At 40.7% G+C, this 23,271-nt stretch overlaps 1 protein-coding gene across 1 annotated transcript in view; it reads right to left on the bottom strand.

Annotated features, from left to right (window-relative positions):
• Positions 1-23,271, bottom strand: part of adam19a (ADAM metallopeptidase domain 19a) — a 189,337-nt gene that overhangs the window by 155,330 nt on the left and 10,736 nt on the right. Inside the window, exon 2 of the mRNA XM_037112871.1 lies at positions 2,221-2,300. Within this exon, the coding sequence (XP_036968766.1) occupies positions 2,221-2,300 (80 nt within the window). The remainder of the gene's footprint in view (positions 1-2,220; positions 2,301-23,271) is intronic.

Genomic DNA, 23,271 nt, shown 5'->3' on the forward strand with positions numbered 1-23,271 from the left:
CGCTATTTGCTTCGTGTTTTCTGAGACTGATGGCCACTCTGAGGGGAGGAGTGCCTCAAGTGTTGGCTACAGTCTCTTTTTTCCTCTCATCCCCTGCAAACCCACCACAACCTTTCCTCTCCTGTCAAGGTGACCATCAGACTAAGGATGGGCATCTGTACAGCAAGGCAGTGAGCCATGTTTCCATGCTTAGCTGGACCAGTCCAGCCAATTCCATGTCAACAATGACAGATTTCAATGAAAAAACAAGTTGTCAGTCCCTCAGCCCTTGACATGAGCTGCCCAACCGCAGCTACTCATTGACATATCTGCACCAAATGCTTCAAACCAGCAATCTTAAGGTCATAAATCCTTTTAAGTGGCACTCACTGACTAGCTAATGGTGTTAGGCTGTTTTAATGTAGAATACTGTAAGAAAGTAAAAAGTTAAGCCATTGAGTATAGCCCAAGAGAAAAAAAATGGACAGACTCACACATCAGCCAAAATAAGCTTATTGCAGCAACATCTGTGTATGGAGGGCCAGGTGGAGCAGGACAGCAGAGTCGCTACTCAGCTGCTCAAAGCAAGTGAAACCTGCGAAGGAAAGAGTGAGGTGTAGATCCAGACAGTCTGGAGGAATAAACACCCAGAGTCACATCAGATTCTGCTCTGCTCTGAAGCCGTTTACCAAAAAGTGGCGTTATTCACTCCTGTTTATCAGCTTGACTGCAGCAGTGATCAGTGGAGGTGACTTTCACTGTCGAGAGTTTATGTTCTACAATGTTGACTGCTGACTGGATCTGCAGGGGAAGTGTTCTTTACTGTTGTTTTATTGAGTTTACTGAGTTAAGTTATTGACCTTAACTTGCTAACACATTCACTCACTCACTCACTCACCCTTAGTGCCGTTGTTTGCTATCTAATGGTAAAGGTCAAACTCAAAGTTAGTTAGTTAGTTAGTTAGAATTGTGATTAACGCCACATTTTGAAAAGCACCATTCCTAATGAAAATCTACCTGAACTGACAGGCAAATGTTTAAATGTTTTATTCACAATAAGCACAGTATTGGTCACCAACTAACCCTACCCTAGAAGCTGTAGCTACGGGTGACCAAATGAAATGCACCAAATTAGTAAACTTGTGGATTTCTCCAGGTTTGAACATTGCCTTAACTTATAATTGTGCAGTGCATTAATTGTAAGTATTGCACATCACAATGTTTCGTCAGGTCGACAAATTAAAAAAAAAAAAAGTGTGTGTATTGAACACAAATATGTGTTGCTTGTATGGTCCTGTTTGTAACTTGCAACGTCTATTTCTGATTTTATCTGTGCTCCTTTTGTTTCCAACTACTTTCATTGGCAACATTCATCACAACTGTGAGCCGCTGTGTGCTCAATATCAGGGTACCCATGATGTAACATCACTCTCAGGCTTGCACCACATTTATGCTGAAGCATCTACAAGTCATTCTAACTCAACCATTTCCAGTTTTACAACTCAGCCCTCTTGTAAATGTTCTCCTGTTAATCTTTTTGGAATATGCTGTGCTAAGTTAAAACTATCTGTTCTTTTTGACTAACTCCTTCCCTTCTCATAATTTTTCTAAAGGGCACATAGTCTCCTCTCACCTGTGTGTGTGTGTATTTTAAGCATAATAAATGTGTGTGTGGCATTCTGTGGGCAGTAAAAAAGCTACCATATCAATAAACACGCCACACAGTCCCCTCAGGATACAAGCAAAGAACCGCAAGAACAGACGTCCTTCACTCATCCATAAAAGCAAAACAGAAGCACCTTGCAGTTGAGGTCATCTGAGATGATTAATGTAAGCCAACGAGGCCACACAAGTCCTGAGATATGGTGTAATTACAAATTTGTGTCATTATATACACGCATGTTTCGACACATTTAAGAATATGGATACACCCTTGTGGTTTTAAAGCCCCCAAGGCTTTTCAACAGCTTTACAGTTTAGGTCCCACCACTGTGAGGCTCTAAAATGAACAATGGCTGTGTGTTACTGGCTTTGTACAGCACTGTTATATGTAATAAATAATACAAACTCTTGGACTTTTCTCCATATCTGGTTAATATCTATCACTGGTTAATAGCCAGAAATATCAATCTAATCATAAAGAGTTAAACCAGTGCCAAAGCGCAGTTGTGGTAGTTGCTTTTGATGTGTTTGATGTGGCTTTGACATAAAGTTCAGAGAATGTTTGGTGAGATATCTGACCTGTGTCGAGGTCCCTGCCTCCCTCTTGGACCGGCCTTGAGAAAACCACTGCGCCGTCACTGTCCTTCCTCCTGGCAGCCCTGAAGGACAAAAAGTAGGAGGGATATTAACTGGATGAAGGGCTGCGTACAAAGACTGTAATATTACATGTAAGGTAGTCATTGCAGATAGGGAACACTTACAGGTAAGAGGTCAGAAAGAGCAAAGAAATCATTGGGGTCAACTTATTGCGCAGTGCAATCTCACCTCACCATTCAGGAAAAAGCAAACAGTGCTCCAATAAAAGTGCACCGTGACCCATACACTTATGAAAACAATTCAGTTTCGATGTGAAAACACTGGTGAACATGGCTGCTGATGGCATTAAAACTCCAGGAGAATCAAGAGCATTTTATAGTGAAGGCACCCAACCTCGGCTGAATACAGAGCACCTCCACTAACATCAGAAGAAATTACTTTCATTACTTTTATAATATCAGCTTCAGGGGAAATAAACTGTGGGGTAATATCACACAGCAAAGGCGACATATTTCAGTGAGGAGGCTGTTTAGACCATAATCTATTAACTAGAGCGATGAGATTAGTCAGCGACTGACTGATCAATCACATCATCTGTTCACTTCATTATTAATCAGAGGAGCACGCCCCAACATCAAGTGAAAACAAAGGATCATAGAGAGGAAGGTAGAGACAGACAGATGAGTCAGACACAACCACGTGCTGATATACAAGTTGTAAAAAATGTTACCCAATTTCAGGTGGGAAACATTGAGCTCCTGTAGCCAGACACATAGCTCAGACAAAATAAACAAATGTGCGTCTTTTCCGCATTTTTATGCAGCTGTCCTTTCAAAGACATGGTGTAAGTTGGCACACATATATAAGCCTAATTTCATCCACAGTATTTATCTATAGTGTATATGGATGCAGATACTGCCATGACATCTTATTTGAGGGGCTATGCATGACACTGACATGACACTGCCATAATTAGGACATAACACTAAGGATAAAGCAATTAATTGATTTCACTATAACCTTGGTTATAGATGTTTGTGTGTTTATTTTTTTCTTATGCATTTTCACCTGTGAATCTAAAGCTATCTCATTATGCATTGTGGATAGTGACAATTTTTTTTGCTCTAAATGCCATCTCATTATAATCATTAGTAAACAGGGTCCCTATAGGGACTGAAGTGCTCTCAAGACTGCATTAAACCCCCGTTCGTTCACTACAGTATGTCAGAATATATCTAAACCTGGCAATCTGAAACAATTAATCTATCAATTAGTTTGCCACTCAAATGTAAAACTAACAACTGTTTTTTCCTGTTCCAAGAAAAACTGAATTCCGAATATTTTCCTGTTCCAGCTTCTCAAATAAGACAATTTGTTTATTTGCCAGCATCACCTTAGGCATTGTAAGTTTAAATGAGCCACTGATTTAACAATTCTGAGGAAAAAATGTTATCTGTTAAAATGTTTTAACAGATCATTTGCAACAATGAGCAACTCTGCTATTAACTTAGTAAACCTGGTGTTCTATGGTTGAAGTAGCATATAAAGCATATAATTTAAGTCAAATCATCAACAATCTATCTTCATAAAAGCTAATTAAAAACAGCAAATAAATACGCCACAATCACTGGGAAACTCGGGTTGTGTTTCTCCATTTGTTTGATTCGAGTCGATGCACCAGTGAAGTTAGTGAAATAATGACTCCCATTTTCACTGAGCAAGGATCTCAACAGGATGACTAGATTAGCTCAGATGAATCATGAGCTCACTTCAAATTGACAAAAACACTTCCCAGGACGTTGAATTTAAAAGAGAGTGATTTATACACGTCGGCCCGGGCTGGCTATACATTCTATCACAGATTGCACTGAAACATCTCGGTTTTATTTTAACTGAAAGGCAATGAACAGAGCAGACAGGGGGTTTATGGTACTCCCATTTCAACTCTGGGGAACATTTAGCAGATATGTGCAAGGCAGAGCAAAACACAATGTAAGACTGGAGTATAATGGACTTATAAAGACATCAGTCTCTGGTTTATCAAGCATTTGACTCAAACTGCAAGCACAGAGGAAGACGGTAAGCGAAGGGCTTTTAATGATCTCCCTTTCCATGTTTACTAAATGAATAGCAGAGAAGGTTTTTAAACCAGGAGCCAACAAGAACGCCAGGGAAATGAGAAGACCAAACCACTTTTCCAAAGAAAATAAAGAGAATCAATAATCATCTAGGGACTACCAACATGGTTATTCACCCGTCAGCCTGAGGATAGTGGTAGTAGCATGTATATCATCTGTCTTCATTATTTCTCCCTGGAACAAAGTCTTCTCCCATCCCCGACATAACGCTCCCACAGAGGAACCTTTCAACCCGTCTGAAGCAGCTAATGAAGAGGCAGACGCAGAAACATGGAAATGATCTTCACTCCGCATGGCACTAATGGTAGGATTAACTCTGAAGTTCAGGCTGTCGGACCCCACAGAGATACTGGGGATCAAGGACATGATGGAGGAGGTGATCCAAAGGGTATCCAAAGCTACATCACTCTGTAGGAGCAAAGAATGTGTTGATCAGAGGGGGATGATTACTACTGTGAAACGTGGAATTCTTGTCTCCAAACCACAGAAAGACATTTTGGCACAGAGGAACAGACAGGCCTTTTTTTCAGAGATCTTGTTATTGCTGACTGGTTATTTATAGGCCAACGTTGTCAGACTAATTCTATTTAATTCATTTAATCTATCAAAAAGCTTCTTTTGGTTTTTAGAATATTACAAAACCTTCAACATCATCATTTCAGATATAATTTTCCCCCTGAATGAAGAGAGCATCAATTATATTATCAAGCCCAGCGGAAGATGCAGACATACAGGCTTCTCAAAAAGTACACATTCACTGGGCAAAATAAGATAACCACTTTGTTAAAAGTGCCCATCCATTGCAGATAATTCATTTTTCATGTTGGCAGAAATGTTAAATTTTTGGCCGATGCAGATATTTAATCTCAAAGCCTTTGTCACCCGATATCACATCCCTACTTTTAATCATGTGATACCTCACTCCTTCTTTGTCAGTGAAAACAATAATTAAGTCATTTTGGTGGTCATTTAGCACAGCATCAGAATCACAACTGTCATCACAACTTTCCAGAGCCCAAAGCGACGTCTTACTTAAAACCTAAAGACACTTCATTTACTGTCATGAACGACAAAGAAAAGCTTTTTTACTTAAATGTTTTTTAGTCATATCTTACACATTGAAATAATAGTTGTAGCTACAAAATCTCACAGACCTTATCTTTCACCGGCTCAGCCAAAATACTGAAGGAGCCCAAATTAATTTTCATATCCAAACACTTATTTGCACTTGGATACGCAGCAGAGGGCTCACACTGTGGTGAAGGACAAAACACAACAGAGTTTAGATCAACACTTGCTATCAGCTGAGAACATTTCTATTAAATTCCATGTTTTTAATGTAAAACAGTAAACAGCTCAGGTTAAAAACACTTGACAAGGGATTCAAAAGGAGTCTGAGCAGATTCCAGGGTTTGATTCAGGCATTCAAACCGTTTCTGCAATTACTGCTATGAACATTGTGTATTTTGTGCTTATGCAGCCTTCATGCTGCTTTGTGCGTATTGATTCAGGCTACTGGTAGGATATGTCTAAGTGGTCCAGAGCCTTAATGGTGCCAAAGCTTGGAGCATACACCCGAACTTCCAACTGAGTAAGACTGTTCTCTTTTATCCTTTAAGCTAGCTTCTAACAGGGCTAAGAGCCTACTAAGAAAGTCCATCACACTGCTTCAACAATAGTGCCCAGCAAGGGCGCCATACTAGTAACCACAGGCCTCTGCCATGTTCCTGTCACATTTGCTCCTAAAAAGCTCTGAATTCCCACAGGGCACTCGTCTCTCTCTCTGTTTGTACAGTAATCCATTAAGCTCTCTCATTGTCAAGTGTGCTTTGTGTATTATGCAATCTGCATAGTTAAATAACACCTCCACAAAGGAATAAAGTAAGCCATAGAATCTGCTCTGGTGTGTGCTCTATATCAAAAAGGCAACCCAATGTGAATTTGACTTTTGAAATGAAATGCCGATAGCCTAGTTTCTTCAGGTTGGGGAAGATCAAATGCTGTACCCTCCAAGGAAAGGTCACCATTAATCGCTGATAACACTGAAGGGAATCCATAAAATGTCAGCAGCTCTTTGTCTGGAGCTGCACCAGAGAGGGAGGAGGAAACATTTCTGTGACATTTGAGGATTTCAGAAAAGGGGCGAGGAAAATAATGAGTTGAGCAGAATGGAATGGAGTACGTGGTTGCTTGAAATGAAGATCCTGTTTCCACAATCGTTTTTTCCCCTGTAGCATGGCAGCACACACGGTGTCTGCGGCGTGGCATGCTGTGCCCATTCGTATTTCTTTTGCATCCACACGTCAATAGGCGACCCACAATAAGAGCACGGGGCAGGGTGTGTGGACATGAGGGAAAGCGCACTGATTCAAAATATTTTCTCACTTACAGCAAGATACAGCAATGTTCAACAGACTCGAGATACTTTCAGTGGCATCTTCAGTGAAACGTAGATACAACACAACTCCATTTTCCAAATGATTGCCTCTCTGTTTAACTGGCATGGCAGCTGGATCACATGATCACGTGGTCACATGAATGATGCAGTAATTTGTGCAAAATTAGCTCATACTTTTCAAAAGTTCAACATTTCTGTGTAAAAAATAAAAAAGGAACTGCTTTTATGTAATATTCTAATATTTCGAGATACTGTATTTTTGTTCTTTACAAATGTATGTAAACTTTTGACCACAACTGTAGCTTCAAAGCTATAGCTGAAACGATTTCTGATTAATAGATCCGTTGGTATTTATGATAACTTTTCTGAGAATCACTTATTAGTGAATCTTTCTTCATGTGGGGGGGGAGCATGATATCTCATCTTCTGTTGCACTGACTTTGACCTCCATCTGTTCATTGTCTTTAACCGCTTATCCTTTGCTGGGTTATGAGGGGGCTGGAGCCGATCCCAAACGACAGTGGGCGTACACTGTGGGCAAGTCGCCAGTTATCTCAGGGCTGACATATAGGGACAGACAACATTCACACTCACATTCACACCTATGGACAATTTTGTTTCAATTGTTGACACAAAATGGGAATGGGAATATTGTAGAAGTTCAGTGCTGCATCTGCTGCACGCAAAATGTATTTACTGCAGTTTGGGCAAACCAAAATTGCCAACACGACGTCATGGTAGCCAACATCTTTTCCCATTTTGTTTCTGCTGTATAATTTCTGATGATTGCTGCGCACAGCACAGCACAGCACAGCACAGCACAGCACAGCACAGCACAGCACAGCACAGCACAGCACAGTGTAGATCCAGAAATATATTTCATTTTAATGGAAATTCAACATTTGGAAATGCATTCGAGCTCCAGCAGGGCTCCAATCTCCTCCCACAATGCAGCCCTCCCCCAATCCCTACCTCTGTGTATAGCTCAGAGTGCGAGGACTCCCACTCATTCCACTTGAATTTATATGGAAAATAATGGCTATGGCGGCTGTCACTTAGCTTATAAAAGTGCTGCAATGGCAGAGATATGGTATTGATCTGACAACGGAAAATAAGTTAGGGACCTGTAGGAAGGAAAAGAAAAGCTACTGTAGATGTTACCAGTTAATGTAAATCCACGTAAAAACAAGAGAATCAGATTTCAGCTCCTGACACATTTCCCAACTTCAGAACATTTCAGCTCCATTTTTCAAACAGGGTCAGGAGAGTATTTAGGGTCGAGACGTGGCCCAGAAACATGAACATCTGTATTCAATATTAATTTACTGCCAAAACCAACAAATGACACACTGGTCAGGAGTCTATTTCATTATCTCTGCAGAAAACATTAAGGCTGGCTAATAGCTTCAGCAGAGGCATTAGAGGTTGGAGGGGATGAGGCTCTCCATCACACGGCTCCTCCTGAATGATCGACTGCGGCTCGACGAGGCTTTGGGCCGCTTAATAAACACCAGGCAGATGTGAGACCCAACCTCCAAGTCAACAAATCACTGCGGCTCCTTGCTTCACTTCTCCTGGCTGCAACACTTCTACAGAGCCTCTGCTGAAGCTTTTCAATTACAAAATCACTTTGTGTGACAGCGTGTGTGAGTGTGTCTGTCAGGTGGTACATGTGTGCTGGGTAAGCCGACTCCCCCCATTCTGCGGGCGGGGGAAGAATAAAGTGGACGCATGGACGGATGGGTGGATGGATGCACGGATGGGTGGACGGGTGAGGATAAGCAAAAGGCAAAAAAGGATGAGATGGGCCGCTCCTCTAACCAAGATCCTAAACCTCATTCCCCAGTTTAGCAGAGAGCACATTGGATACACCGTCTTATCCGCCTGCTCAAACGCCAACCTCGGGGCATCCGTTCACAGTCAGAGACAGAGATAGAGCTCTCTATGGTGAATGATCTTTTAAACGCTTCCTTTCATGTCTTGTTCCTCACCCTCCTCTCCATCTTGTCTCCTATTACAGCTCTGTTAGTAGCGCTGGATAGTTTTACGTCTGCTTGGGTGGAGAAGCAGAGGCTGCAGAGCACAGAGTAGCTTCAAAGTTTCACAGCGTTCTAACCTTCACAACCACTCTGAGGCAGAAGGAGAATGATGAGTTGGACAAAGTTTTGAGAGAGGCAATGCAGCATGTCTTCCAAAACTGCCGCCCGAGGGTCCAAAGAAAATCAATTTATGTTTAAGAAGGTGTTATACTCCATACACAGAGAGTTTTTCAGCTCTTCTACAAGTTGGTAGCTCCTTAAATTGAAAATGCCATGGTGGGAAAGGGTTAAGAGGTGAAGCTCAGCCTCTCACAATTCCCTTTAGAGCAGCAGCCCACTTTGCTGGATTTAAACTCGCATTTAAAGCGGAGCAGGCTCTGAACCCACTTTAGAGTCAAAACACTGACAGAACTGCAGAGCTCTGACAAATTTTACAACATGATGTAACCCCACGCTGGACTTTGGGGAGTCACTGGGCCACTGATTGGGTGGGAATCTCTTTGCCATTTCACACCCACTCTGACCTTAAACTGAGAAGTGAGCTACGGTAGAACTTTTTCATCCATCAGCATTATGAGCTCCTCTAACTTCTCCTTCTCTATCTTACTATACAGCACACACTGGGATGGTGTTTCTGCTTGTTCCTTGTGATAACCTGTCCAACAACATGGCCAGTGCTGAGACATAATTGATTCTGTAATTTCTGTTTGTGCTATGACTTTCTCAAAGTGTTGCACAGTGGCCATCACTAATTGTAACTGCTTCCAGAGACATAAAGCACTCTACCAATTTAACTTGTCAGAGTGAATTTATACCAGCCAGTGAAAACAGCTGTTTAAATGTTTTCAGCGGTTCTGGAGAAGCTTCATCAAGTCAGAGATAATAACTTATCTCGACCGAAACTTGATGACAATTTTTGGACAGAAAGTGCTCAGACACCAAACCGATGACGAGTGCTCCAGCTGATCGTTTACTGATCGTTATCAGCTGATATACTCTATAAAAAATTTGATCAGTGGTCTCTTTATGGCCCAATCAGAAGAGGAGATCACATAAACACATAAGACAGTTTCCATTAAAGCCCCCAACACTGGCCCAAAGGCCAAACGCTGGCTTGGTTAGTCAGGGCCATGAAGACAAAAGCTGGGGGAAAGCTTGCCATCAGAGGAAGGCGAAAGCACTGATCATTTTAATGGGAAATATGACACACTTTTGCACAGTCATTCCGCACACTCATTTATGGTGTTGCTCTTAATGCATGAAAGGTGACAAAAGTAGTTGTGTGAAAAATGAAAATAGAGAGCATGAGGAAGAATTTTAACCCTGCCAACTCCGACCTCAGAAAGGCATGGGGGAGCATTTTTGGATGCTGTTCAACAACCTATCAAGCAATCCCCTTAATAATCACATTTGTACACTAAAATTAGGATGTATAAGCAATTTTTGAACCATGCGATAGACTCCTTTCCCATTGCCAGGAGACGGGTTTGCCTTTTTTGTGTGTGTCACGATCGTCATCACAAACAGGCCAAAAAAAAAAAAAACAGGAACCTCATTAGACTGCATCAGGAAGACATTCAACTCCTTTTAATAAGCCTTAATCAATAACGATCTGAATTAGAGATTTAGACACATCATTTTTTGCCCCTGCTGATGATGGACGTTGCTAAGGAATGATATCTTGCTTCCTTCTCATCTCTGTTGAGAGTTGAAAGTTGAAAGTAAAGATATCTAAGTTGGAGGCTGTCTGATGAACCAGCATGTTGATAGATATATTGTTATCGGCAGTACATGTCAGCCCCTGAAAGACAAAGAACTGAAGTACAGAAATGTATTGGAAAGACAACATAGCAAAAGACATGTTGGAGTCTGGATTTTTAATGGGATGTCATCACTCTGTCCCTGCATTTTCGTTATTTAACTATTCAAAAAATCCAATACACTCTGAAAACTAAAAACACACTCCTCCGGTGCATCAGGTAATTGGTCCCAACTGTGCCAACATTTATATCCATTAAGGATCATGAATAAAATTATAATGAATTGATGTAAATTCAATGGAGGTCCATAAATGAGGTAATGTGACACAGCAGGGTCTCGGTTCATTTACTTTCAGTCAGTGTTTTTCTAATCCTGTGCAATTACATGAGCTGATTTTGAATGCCTTTGGCCGTCTTGAAAAGAATTTTAAAATAATCCAAAAAACGTGACAAGAATTTATTTTTCTTACCAATGTGAAATCAAGGCTGACTAATTATTAAATTTGCTTTTGAGAGTGCATCTCTTTAAATAAATACACACAAATAACTTGAAATTATCCAATAATCACTTCAGGCGACTGTGTTTAGACAACAGACATTTGTGTTATTTCTACACTGAATATTACACAATACACAGTTTTAGAGTCAAGGCAAAAAAAGGTTCTTGTTACAGAAAACTCCCCATGAATAAATTGAGTAATTGCAGGAGCAGACAATAGTTTATGGATACGAACATGACTTATAGAGAGGATCATTTGTAATTGGAATAGAAGATACGAGAATGGCAGCAAATGTAAAGTCAGTGGGTGAGGACGGCAGAGAAATATGCAAGCACTGCTATAAAGACAGTCACAGCATGCCTTATGCTTAATTGTGGAAACCGCCATTAATTGCAGTGAGGGTTCAGACTCATTTTCTCCACCTACAGTTGATTAGACACCTCGGTGACCCATGAGAAAATTGTGAAACTTCTAGTCACTCCACATTAGTGAAATGCTTAGACAAAAAAGCCATTATTTCATAGAAGCTTTCACATTTTTGTCAGCTGGGTTTTCTGGCAGGCACTTTGCCTGTCAGTTTGCTCTATGGGGAATTCAGTCTGATGATTATCCTCAATTCTAAGACGCTTAGGCGCGAAATCAGTTGCCTCCTGGCTTTCTGTGTAGCTGGAAGCATAATGGTGGACAAGGATTAGAGAACACAAAATTAGATGGAAGTCATTTACATTTCAAAAGTCCCAACTTTGCATTGATTTTTCTAAAAATGGGCTAGATACAGTTCAATTATAGCCACATGATGCTTGTGAATGCTGCCAGGGAACTATGAACAAGCTGTGTTTTTGAAAATAAAAAAAAAAAACGTCCAAAAAACAAATTAAAATAAAGAACTAAACGAAATTATAGGGAGCATACGTGTGAAGGACACATCTCAAGCCAGATCCCTGAGGGAAAACACTCACCATCATTGCTTTGTGCTGACTGAATGGACCTGGACGGTGCAGACTGGTAGCTGTAACATCTAGTTTTAGGAAGCATGAAATGGGCTGACGGAGCAGCTGCTGCAGCTGCCTCGCTGCACCAGATGTGACAGGGTATGGCAGGAGCACATGAAAGACTAAAACGTTGCGCTCACACTAGAGGTCAACGGCCATATCACTTTGGTAAGCTAGAGTTTCACCTAGTCACACAAAGATTTACTCAATCACTTACCTTCAGCTGTATCTTATGATGAAGATAGTTTGGGTTTTGGGTTTTTTTTTGCCAATTTCTTTACATATCTGTTTCTTAAAACCTTTTATTTGTGCCAAAGGAAAATTATAGTTCCATAACACAGAAAAATCAAACAGCAGCAACTATTTTAACTCCACAAAACCCGTGTCCTGGACAATTCATGTACTTTTTTCTCTTGCCCATCTCTGATAGGATCTTGGCTGTACTACACTTGAATAGTTAGACTTACACTCATTGAGAATTATGAGCCACAATGCTTTTTGAATACTGAAGTAAATACTGTTCCTGTTACTTTACCACAATAAAAAAGTCTGGGAGTTAAATCATCACAATGAAACTGAAGATATAAAACAAAGGGATCAAGTGCAATACACTGGCTACACTATAGTGCATTACATAATTTCACCCACATCAATGTACCCCTGGGGCACACAGAATACATCACACAGACATAAGAACAAGTCATGGCAAATTAGCCAGAACATGTCAAACCAGAATCTTGACTCTAAAGAACTTCAAGCAGGTTAAAAGTCAGTCAGGTTCATCTTCTTGGGACTCCAGATGTCTGCCCAAACGTTCCACATTGTTGTTGAGATAATTCAGTAAAATAATCAATGTAACACTCTCTGAAGCTACTCTGCTACTGTAACTAAAAACATATCAGGGTTCAATGACCACTACAACATATAGTCAACTGGCAGGGGGAGTCGAATTAGTAACAGCCCTGAAAACCCATATTGAGCAAGCGATGAAATTTACACTACAGTCAGGGTATATTCAGTGCTCTCTCACTTTCAGAAAGTATGAACACATCCTGTCCAAACAATCTGTCCTTGCTTTACATACTCTTTGTATATTCATTCCAGTACTAACGGCCTGTCCTTCTCCATTTCTCATACACACACCTCTCACACTCGTTCTATTTGTTTTTTTAATTTACTCTCTCTTTTCCTCTGCAAACCCTGAGGGACTCTCTACTGACATCAAGAAAGAGAACGAGAGGGTTCACGCTCACACCAAGCGCTTGCCCAGCGAGCTATCACCGCAGGGTGCTGGGGAAAAACAATGAGAGGCGTGATCTATATCTGACAGCAACTCCAGTGGCTGAAAGATAGAGAGAGGGAGGACGGGGAAGAGGGGTGGGCAGAGAGTGGAGGAATAATACACAGCAAATACTTTGTCTTCTTGAGCAATGACTGTGTGGATTCACTTTGTAAAGGAAGTGGAGAGGGCTCTCTAGGGAGACAAAAACAGGAAGAGATAAAGCAGGTAATTTCAATGGAGGGGGGCAATCAGCTGCTCTGTGTTATCGGACTCAAACCCACCCCTGTTTGGCCTATTACCATCTATCCTTGCACTGTCTGACAACAGATGCCACCTGTAATGACAGCTCTGGCCTATTAGTATTACTGCTTCTTTACTGTCTCACATCATGCATGCCCAGTCCTTCTTCTTCTTCTCTCCCATGAGGTTGATGCCCTGTGAGGAACTACTCAGAACTGAGAAGGCACAGCATACGCTTTCCTTGCCATCCAGTACCAGACTGAATGTGAATGGATAATGCCTTTTTTTCCGTTAACCCACTTTGTGGACTTTTTGTGGAATGAGAGATGGGGGGGGGGGTCCACAAACCGAGATTGTAACTCATAAGAAACAACTCCTGCAGTAGAGACATCAAGCATTAAAGGTTGGCAGTGTCCGCCAGTGTGGCCACTTCCTTTTCACTAGGCATTGAGGACACTTCCTTCTAATGCAGCCAGCAGCCTCATTAAAAGAAAAATCCTGCACAAAGTAGGAACTCATTTTTGTGATCTCTGTCTTCAGAAGCGTGAGCCAGGGGACGGTAGAATGACAACAGTCACAGCAAGAGCCAATCACCAAACTCGCCTGTCCTATCCAATCAGCAACTATCCAAGTCTTTTATAAGTTTGTTGTGTAATACACTGGATGTGTGTCTTTATATTTGATGTTTGAAATAAATATTTGAATATATTCAAATGAGTTTTCAGAGAAGACTAACTTAGCTTTCAGTGGATTCTCTTATTACTGATCGAAACTAGCACTGAATTATCATCATAAACTGGACATTATCATTGTGCATGAATTCATCTAAACATTAAGACATCGAAATTCATAAACATGTTGAGAGGCCGAAAAATAGCAGAGGTACCCAGGTCAGGATTTCAGGATTTTTTGGTCAAAGATTTAGTTCAACATGGCAAAATCTCAGTCCTAGTCCTACTGGATCTTTGTGATAACTGCGACTCGAGTGTGTACTGGATTTGGTACATGGAAGATGTTGATTTTATACTGATCTAAAACACAGAAAACCAGCGAGTCCTCACATTAGGAGTAGCAGAAACCAGATAACTATTTACGCTTCCGTTTAAAAATGCCTGGGACAATTGTTCTCCTTTTTCCTTTTTTTTTTTAACTCAGATTCATTACTATGGAATGACAAGGCTGTTTTTCACCAAACCCAAAACAGAGACAAAGTCTGACTTGACGTGAAAACAAATAGTTGAGGATTTCTGTAAATTGATAAATCATTTTAATTGTCGAATTAAACCAGCTCAGTATCGATTAATCGATTAACGGTTACCCATTAACATTCCTAGTTGTGGCAAATCAGAGTATACACACATGTAAATATATGCATAATTTACTTTTTCTTGTGATCTAAGTACATGTAATATCAGATTCTTAAATGAATTTAGTCAAGTAATATTTGTATGGGGTGTCTTTCACTTTTACCAAAGTAATATGTTAACACGATATCTTACTTAATATTTGAACATTTTCAACAAAAATGATCAAAAGGTAGCTACGTACTTACTGCTTAACTTCACTTCAAACACTGAGATCCAGCATTTAGTTAAAATACACCACAGAGCTTGTCCAAACTTCAAGAATATGCACTACCCTGACTGACTACCGTTAAATCCATGTTCATATTCTCAACTGCCTTTGACTAAACAAGAAGCAGTCTTAAATATCCACCTTTCACATGACAGCTCTTTTGTCTTTGGTTTCATTATATTGACAGGCAGTCCTATTGTCTCACTGGATGGATTGGTGTGGGACATGCAGTCACAGTGTATCCACTTCTTAATGTTCCATTAACCACTGAAGCCCACATCAAGCTGCAAAAGCACCATACAAATCAATAGTTCCCTGAATACATCACTTATGCTATCAACGTGTGTAAATAATGCCTCCAAAATATGCCGCAGACTGTGGAGTTATGGCTGTTTTCCCAAAGCGCCATTCTCATTTGAAAGCAAAATGACTACTTAACTATTCCAAAAAGCAAGCAAGCCACTCACATTCACTTAACTGGTTACCTCAGTAAAAATGCACTCTGTGTGTCTGTGATTTCATCATAAAAAATTCATGATAAAGCCTACTGCATATTGTCCACTTTATGTCTGTGTGTCAAACAAAGTAAATTGCAACTATACAAGGGGTTTGAGGCAGTTTCAGCTAAATACAAATTGTGGTCCTATTGATGAGATAGAGGACTTTTGAGAAGAGTTTTAGAACATTTATAATCATGCAGCTAGGAAGCGACATGGGTTTGATTAAGAAATCATAATGAACCAGACAGAGGCAAGCAGGGCGATGGGAAAAACTGACACTGTCAGAAAGACAGCGCAGGAAAGTTGATTGCTGAGGGCTTGAGATTCAATCCAATTCAATCAAGTGAAAATTGCAGTTTCCCATTATGATTTCCAAAATCGATGATTCAATTTGATTTAACCTTTTATTTCAGCACTGATGGCTATGCAATTGCTGGGCCATTCGTGATTCATATAGATTTAAGAAAAAGAAGATGAACATCTTATATTGCATCAACAATTTATATTTTAAAAAATAAATAAAATTGTTAAATATAAAGCATAAAGCTTGAGTTCATGTTGTTGGCTGTCAGCAGGTTAGGGCCGGTCAATAATATTGAGAGCGATAAAATGGAAACACATCTCAACAAGGGAACAGACTTTGACACAACACCAGAGCGCTCTCCATCGTGTGAATACCCGTCTGCTCACTCTTGATTTACCTCGGTTTCTATCTCTCTCCCTCTTCACTATCTTTGCCTCTTCAATCAGCAGGCTTCTTTTACTTTTTCTACTTCTTTTACTTTACTTTTGTCTAGCCTTTCCACAGTTACCGTTTATCCACTCTTAACTGGGGATAGCGACCGGGGAAAACAATGCCTCATGCTGTTTTGGTTGTGCAATGGCACATGCTTCCTTTGTGCTGTAATTAGATTTAATTTATGCAGGGAAAAAAAAAAACACGCGTCAACCCCACTGGCAGACTGAATTGCATAGTGAAAGTGAGGTTTATAGGGATCCAAACTACATGAGGATGATAAATTAAGATTGTGTTCTCTGGACAAAAATATATTGTTTCTGTAAATCAACCAGATGATTAGAACTGTTGGTTACTCAAGCCAGTTGCCAAACATGGGCAAGGAGCCAAATGCTGAGAGAAAATAAACTACAGTCTTCCTCAACTTTTTCTGATGCACCCAGTCAAAATGGACTTACTGCCCTCTGTGGCCGTGGAGGACAAACACCAATCAATCAATTTTATTGTTACCAACTATGGTTGGCAACAATAAAAAAAATAAGTTGAGGGTCAGCAACAAACCATTTCTACTGCACTCCAAAACAAACTTGGACAAAATAATATAGAATAATATACATATATAATATATATATAATATAATATACTTTCTGACTGGTATGAAAGCGATAGACTACAACTTACTTGTCTTCATGCAACCCTTTGTTGTATATTGACAATCTAATAAATCTTTGTATGAAGTGAAAGAGTAACAAAGATGATTTGACCTGACTCAAAGGACAATAGGTTTAAATCAAGACAAAACATGGGGCTGTGTGACAGAGGCAGGCAGTACTCCTATCTGTACATCTTAAATCCCCGCAGACTCCATCTCTTGTCCCCCTTATCTCCCTCGGTTCAAGTATTCCTGAGCTCATCCCAGTCTTAATGAGGCGCACAGTGAAGGAGATTCCTTGCCTTTGCTCTCTTTCTTCCTAGTTTCTCTACAGAACAAGCAGTGGGGCGTATCAGTCTGAGTGCTCTCCAAGGGGAAAGTGGTTCCCTATCTGCACTGATGAGTGTTAGCGGCTCCATTCACCTTCCCTTACACCTGGCAGAATCAGAGTCACCTTTAGAATGTGTGTGTGAGGCAGAATAATAACCAGATACAATGATACGCCACAAATTACTCCTGCAGTTCCTGAAAAGCTCTAACATTTACATATAAATAAGTGTGGGTTTTTCTCGTCTTTATCACCAAGAGATTCGATACAGCAGTCATTCAAACGTGCAATGAACACCCACTTTAGACTAGCTGTCTCCCTGTGTTACCAGAAATTGTTTCTCTTGGTCATATGTTTTCACTTTGCTTTCACTTTGTTTTTGGGTCAAGGTGGAAAACAACAAAATGAATTTACACTGCAGTGTGCTTGTTGTATTTTAAACAACATCCCTTGATCAGTTCTTTAGGGGAGTCAAATGTTGATGGCAGAAAATCTGGAAGTTAGTGTCAAATATCTGGTTTTCTTTAAATCAAAAGGAGAATTCAAGCGTTAGGATGGATATGACTTGCCAAAAAATCTGAGATCATCCTGAAGCAATGTGTCAACTGATTAATGAGGCTCGAGGGCATTTCATCAAATCTGAACAAGTCTCTAATGACTTATCATATGCTAAGGTCAACATTAGCAAGAGAGATGTTGCCTGAGAGAGCAGACAAAATTTTGGACTACATCCTAATTAGTGTGCATTATCCAGTAAATCCAACTAGGAAATGATATGGTTAACAGATTGACATGCACTGATCAGACGGAACATTAAAACCACTGACAGGTGAGAGTAAACTCGTTCATCTTGATGCAATGCAATGTTCTTTTGGGAAACCATGCATCAACCATCAAGGTCGACCATCCAAACACTGCTACAGACAAAGTACATCACTCGGGGCAACAGCACTCCCCAATGCAGAACAATGCACCCTGCCACACTCCAAAAACTGCGCAGGAAAGGCTTGAAGGATGTGACAAAGAGCCCAAGGCTTTTACCAGGCCTCCAATTCCCAATGGCCCTACGCCGACACCACCGCCTACAAACCTCAAGTTTAATTTTAGTGGTTATTGAGAGAATGCTAATTGGCTAAAGATGATATCTGCTGTGGGTGATGTTAGATTGCTGCCTGTTTTCATTTGATCTGTGTTACCAAAATCAACAAAGGTTTAAAGGTTTGATAGCAGATGAGTTAGCATCAGAGCTTAGATAATCTGGGTATTCTGCCAAAGGGACAGAATTCTAACAAATGGAGCGTCCTCTGTGAACGCACCCCTACCTGAGACTTGGATCATCTAATATATTTTCAAAAACCATCAAGCAAAAGATTCAAATATTTCATTTTCATTTCTTCTCAAATATGAGGATTTACTGCTAGTATGTAACCAAACAAGCCATTTCAATATATCAGCTTTGGTAAATGGGGAAATTAGATTGTATTTTTACGATTTAAAGATTAAACGATTAAACTGATTATAATGGTCTTCTATCATCCACAAAACAAGTTGAATGGCATTTGTATTGTCCCTGCATTTGGAAAACTCAATGCCAAAAACAGAATAATCCACAGATCTCACTTTGCAGTTTCATTGACATCTATTTTCTACCAAAGTACACAAAAGAAAGAGCGAGCCAGTACTTGTGGATTAGTGACTCACACGAGACGACACCGAATTGGATGCAAGCGGCGTTTCTCTGAGCTGAGCTACAGTTCAGTGATGTTGTGTTTGTATCATCACAAGTGTGTCTCATCCTGGCGCCCTTCCTTCAGGGAAGAGACAGTCAAACCATTCATGTCTGCATGACGGATCACTTCAACTTCAACTAAGCTTAGGGGAACGTTGTCTGCTCAGGGGTGATTCTATGGAGGTGATCTATATATATGATCTATATACATATTATTTCATTGTTTTTGCTTTTGTTTTATTAGGTGTTAATCGTGTGATTCATGTTAAAACATAGACTAAGATTACTTTGAACACAACTTTCCATAAGCGCCTGCAACTGTCCAAAGAGCCAAGGCTCATTTAAACATAAAAGAAGAGCTACAAATTCTGCATTTTCTTCATCTCCTCCAGTGATCACTCAAATCCTGGATATTCTCTGGCCTCACTACAACCCAGCCTCCCGCACCTCAGCCATCAGTCTGCTTCACCTGAGATCTTCAGTGTTACCACCGTGAGTCGCTTCACCTCCCCAGGAGAACCACCAGACCTCCTACGATACGGATTGTGACACTGATCATAACTTGTAAAACTTTTGGGAGTAAAAAGTGGATTTATCTTCACGTTTTGAGGCTTTCATGTTCTGTAATGTTGACTGCTGACTGGCGCTGGAGGGGAAATGTATTTTACTTCAATGATGTGATGTTAGAGAGCCGAGAGGGGAAAAAGAAGAGAGAGAAACAGTCTTTGCTGAGCAAACAGATGCATATACACCCTCAGTGCGTGTGGTGTGGCTAGCGTTAGCTCACAGCTAGTTTAGAGTAATCTGGCTTTTGGGGCAGATAAACACTGCACGAGTAACACAAATAAACACTGATGTTTCTGTCCTCAAACTCACTTCGCTGTTGATGTATACAGTACAACATTAAACAACCTGCTGACGAAAATCCATCTGATGTGACTCACAAATGTTCGAAAGTTTTATTCACCTTAAATTCAGTCTTGTTAGCCAACTTCCCTATCCCGGAAGTAGCAGCAGCAACTTAATGAAATGCACCATTACCTTGTGTAAGGAGCGGAGATTCGTCTTCAGCGATTGACATCCGAAAATTAACTAATGACAAAACACATCACAAACTGCAGTAATTGTTAAAGGGATATTATTAAGGGATACACCATGACACAGAGTAAGACCCCCCCTCAAGAGATCAAGATTGCAGACCGCTAGCTTATGTAGTTTAAGCAACCTCAGAAAAGACCGGATGATAACAATGCATTGAAGTATATGCCTCCAAGTTGAAACCGCCATCAAAAAGCCACTCATAACCACAAATAATGCTCAGAACAGCACCAAACTAACCTAAGTTAGAAATGCTCAATTCCGTTTTTTCCCCATCAGTTCTCGATAATAACTGTTATAAACTGGTGGGCAAGACACACATCAACTTTGATTGCATAGAGTAAAAATCATACATTTTCATCCTTGCGCTGCAGAACTCTACTGCACTCGGTAATCGACACGTCGGGCTTCCCCAGAAGAAGAAGCTGCTAGAGTGGTGAGTTGCATTCACTTTACAATAGAAATCTGGCTAAGCTAGAAGAAGGCTCGAACTATTTGTACTGTTGCTAAAGTTTGGTGCTGTTCTGAGCATTATTTGTGGCCATGAGTGACTTTTTGATGGCGGCTTCATCTTGGAGGCATATACTGCAGTGTATTGTTATTGTGCGGTCTTGTCTGAGGTTGCTAAAACTGCTTAAGCTAGCGGTCTGCAAACTTGATCTCTCAAGGGGGGGGTCTTACTTGGTGTCACAGTGTGTTAGACAGGCTTCTTGAGAAACGACTGGTCCACCGAAACACACTCATGGGCTAAATGAATAAACCAATGAATGAATCACAGGTCTTGCATCTCTAAGACCTCGCAGTCATCTTGCAGTTCAGAATGTCTGAGAATGCTCTGATATTTGATTTTACTGACTTATCATGCAAACATGTCAGATTCCCTACATCATAATAGCAATATGTGTGGGCTAAAACACCCAAGAAGCCCAACTGTCTTTCATATTCATTTACTGCAAGTTTGCAATAAGGCAAACTCATTAAAATATATTATAATTAAGAATGATGATTCACAATGATCATTTTTGTAAAACAATCATTGCATTCACTGCAAAAAAACAATGTTACTAATGTTGTTTGTTCACACATTTTACTTCATTAATTGCAAAAAGTTTTGAATTCAGAGGCAGTATTGGCGAGCAGAACTGATAGGATTGCTAGAAAGCCTTTATTGATTTGTTTGGCAAAAGGGTTTTCTCGGGACAGATTTGTGAAACCCAACTGGATCTCTATCTTTTGTTGAAGAATCTCTGAAGGCTGGTATTTCTTTTCTGACTATAACCTTCAAAAAGCCACAAAGTCAAGCTGTTGCTGTGAAATACCTCTGACAATCAGAAAATGTAAATGACACGACAGGGCGTAAAATATATCATCTGTTGATCTTTACAAATCCAGATGTGATTGTCTAATGCTAGAATTGCCATCAGTGCTGAATCGAAATCTTCACATTAAAAGTCAAATCGAATTATGCTTTTGGATAATCGGACACCCGTCCTGTACACTGACGTCAGGATAACAATGTCTTATCTAAGAAAACCGGGACGTCATCCAATGTCATATGCTTAGCCTAATAATGTTAAATAACATCAATCCTCTCCTTTGTGTTAGATAATCATTTAAATAGTATCTGACGCTTGCTCTGTAAGTTCTCTGTTGTGGTAGAGGGCTTTTCTCTCAGTTCATCATTAAAAGGGGTTACAAACTTCACATTTTGGAGAACTACATTATAGCCAATCCTGGCATGGAGACTGATGGCATTAGACTGGAAGTTCTCACAAACAGCACTCTCTGGCAGCCCCTCACCTACACACCGCAGACCCATAAAGCATAAACATAACACTTAGAAAATGAATAATGACTAAAAGAAGCCCACACAGCAGACCAGAAAGGACCTTGTGCAATATTTCCGTGGGAGTTAGAAATAGCAGCCATGCAATGCTGTTAGGTTTCGACCAAACTGTTCTTCAAGGGTGCAACCTCGCCGTCACGCTGGCCTGGTGTTTACAGTTAGAAAATGAGGAGGTGTGAAAAGGTGAGCTGGGCATTGTCGGGGAACGTGTGTCTGACGAAAGTTTGCCTGTTTGGAGGTCGAGCAACGGCAGTTCTGCCGACTGCGCAGCCGGTGTCGGCTCCCCCCCCCCTTGGAAATAACAGCCCACGCTTTCAAGAGCTCTCAAATCATTCCTTACAGATCCCTCTGGGCTCAGACAACAGGCCTTGCATTGCAAAAGCATATGGAGCACAGGCCCAGGGCAGGCTGCTCTCAGTGCCTGGTAAATGGGCCGTGCTGCCGGCAGACATTGTGGAGAAAACTGCTGAGCATGGAGATTTTCGAATCCCGACAGAGCAAAAGCGCATTAGGAGTTTTGAGGGCTTTTTTAACCTTTTGATGACATGTTTGCGATTGAGAGAGTAGGACAAAAACTGATAAGGAGAGAAAGCTGGGAGGGTGCAGTGCACAAAGATAACAGGAAGCAACATGGAGGGAGGTAACAGTCCACCGAGTTGCAGGGGACGAACACATACAAACCTACATTAAGCCAATCTGTGATGCTGGGTGGCATCAGAAAAATGGTATAAGGACGTGAGACAGTACCATTACTCAGCCAACTTTTCTAAAAGGTCATGACACTGGGTCATGATGTCAAAACCTGTCATTGTGCACTACTTTCTCGCAACAGACATTTTTACATTTTATGAGGTAAAACACCAGTTGTACACCAAATCAGTGATGAGCCAAATGCTGATGGCAAGTGTCCATATCACTTACACGTGGCTGTTTTTATGTGCCTGGGTTTTAAAACTAATCAAATGGCACAGTGGAGCCACAGTGGGCTCTTTATTAAGCCCTTTTCACACAGAGATTCCACAATATCAACGCATGAAGTCTCGCCTTTATGCCCATTCGTTCACACTGAACCAAGCAGCACCAGTATAAAGCTGCTCCAGTGTGTATGTTGTTTGATATAGCATGCCAGCATTGCAGAGCAAAAAGAGGCATGACTGTACACATAACATTGAGATCTGTGTGCTTTTTCAGCATGTTTCGCCTGGTTCCTACCTGTAAAT

The sequence above is a fragment of the Acanthopagrus latus genome, chromosome 10 (genome assembly GCF_904848185.1).
Source record: "Acanthopagrus latus isolate v.2019 chromosome 10, fAcaLat1.1, whole genome shotgun sequence".
Classification (NCBI taxonomy): domain Eukaryota; kingdom Metazoa; phylum Chordata; class Actinopteri; order Spariformes; family Sparidae; genus Acanthopagrus; species Acanthopagrus latus.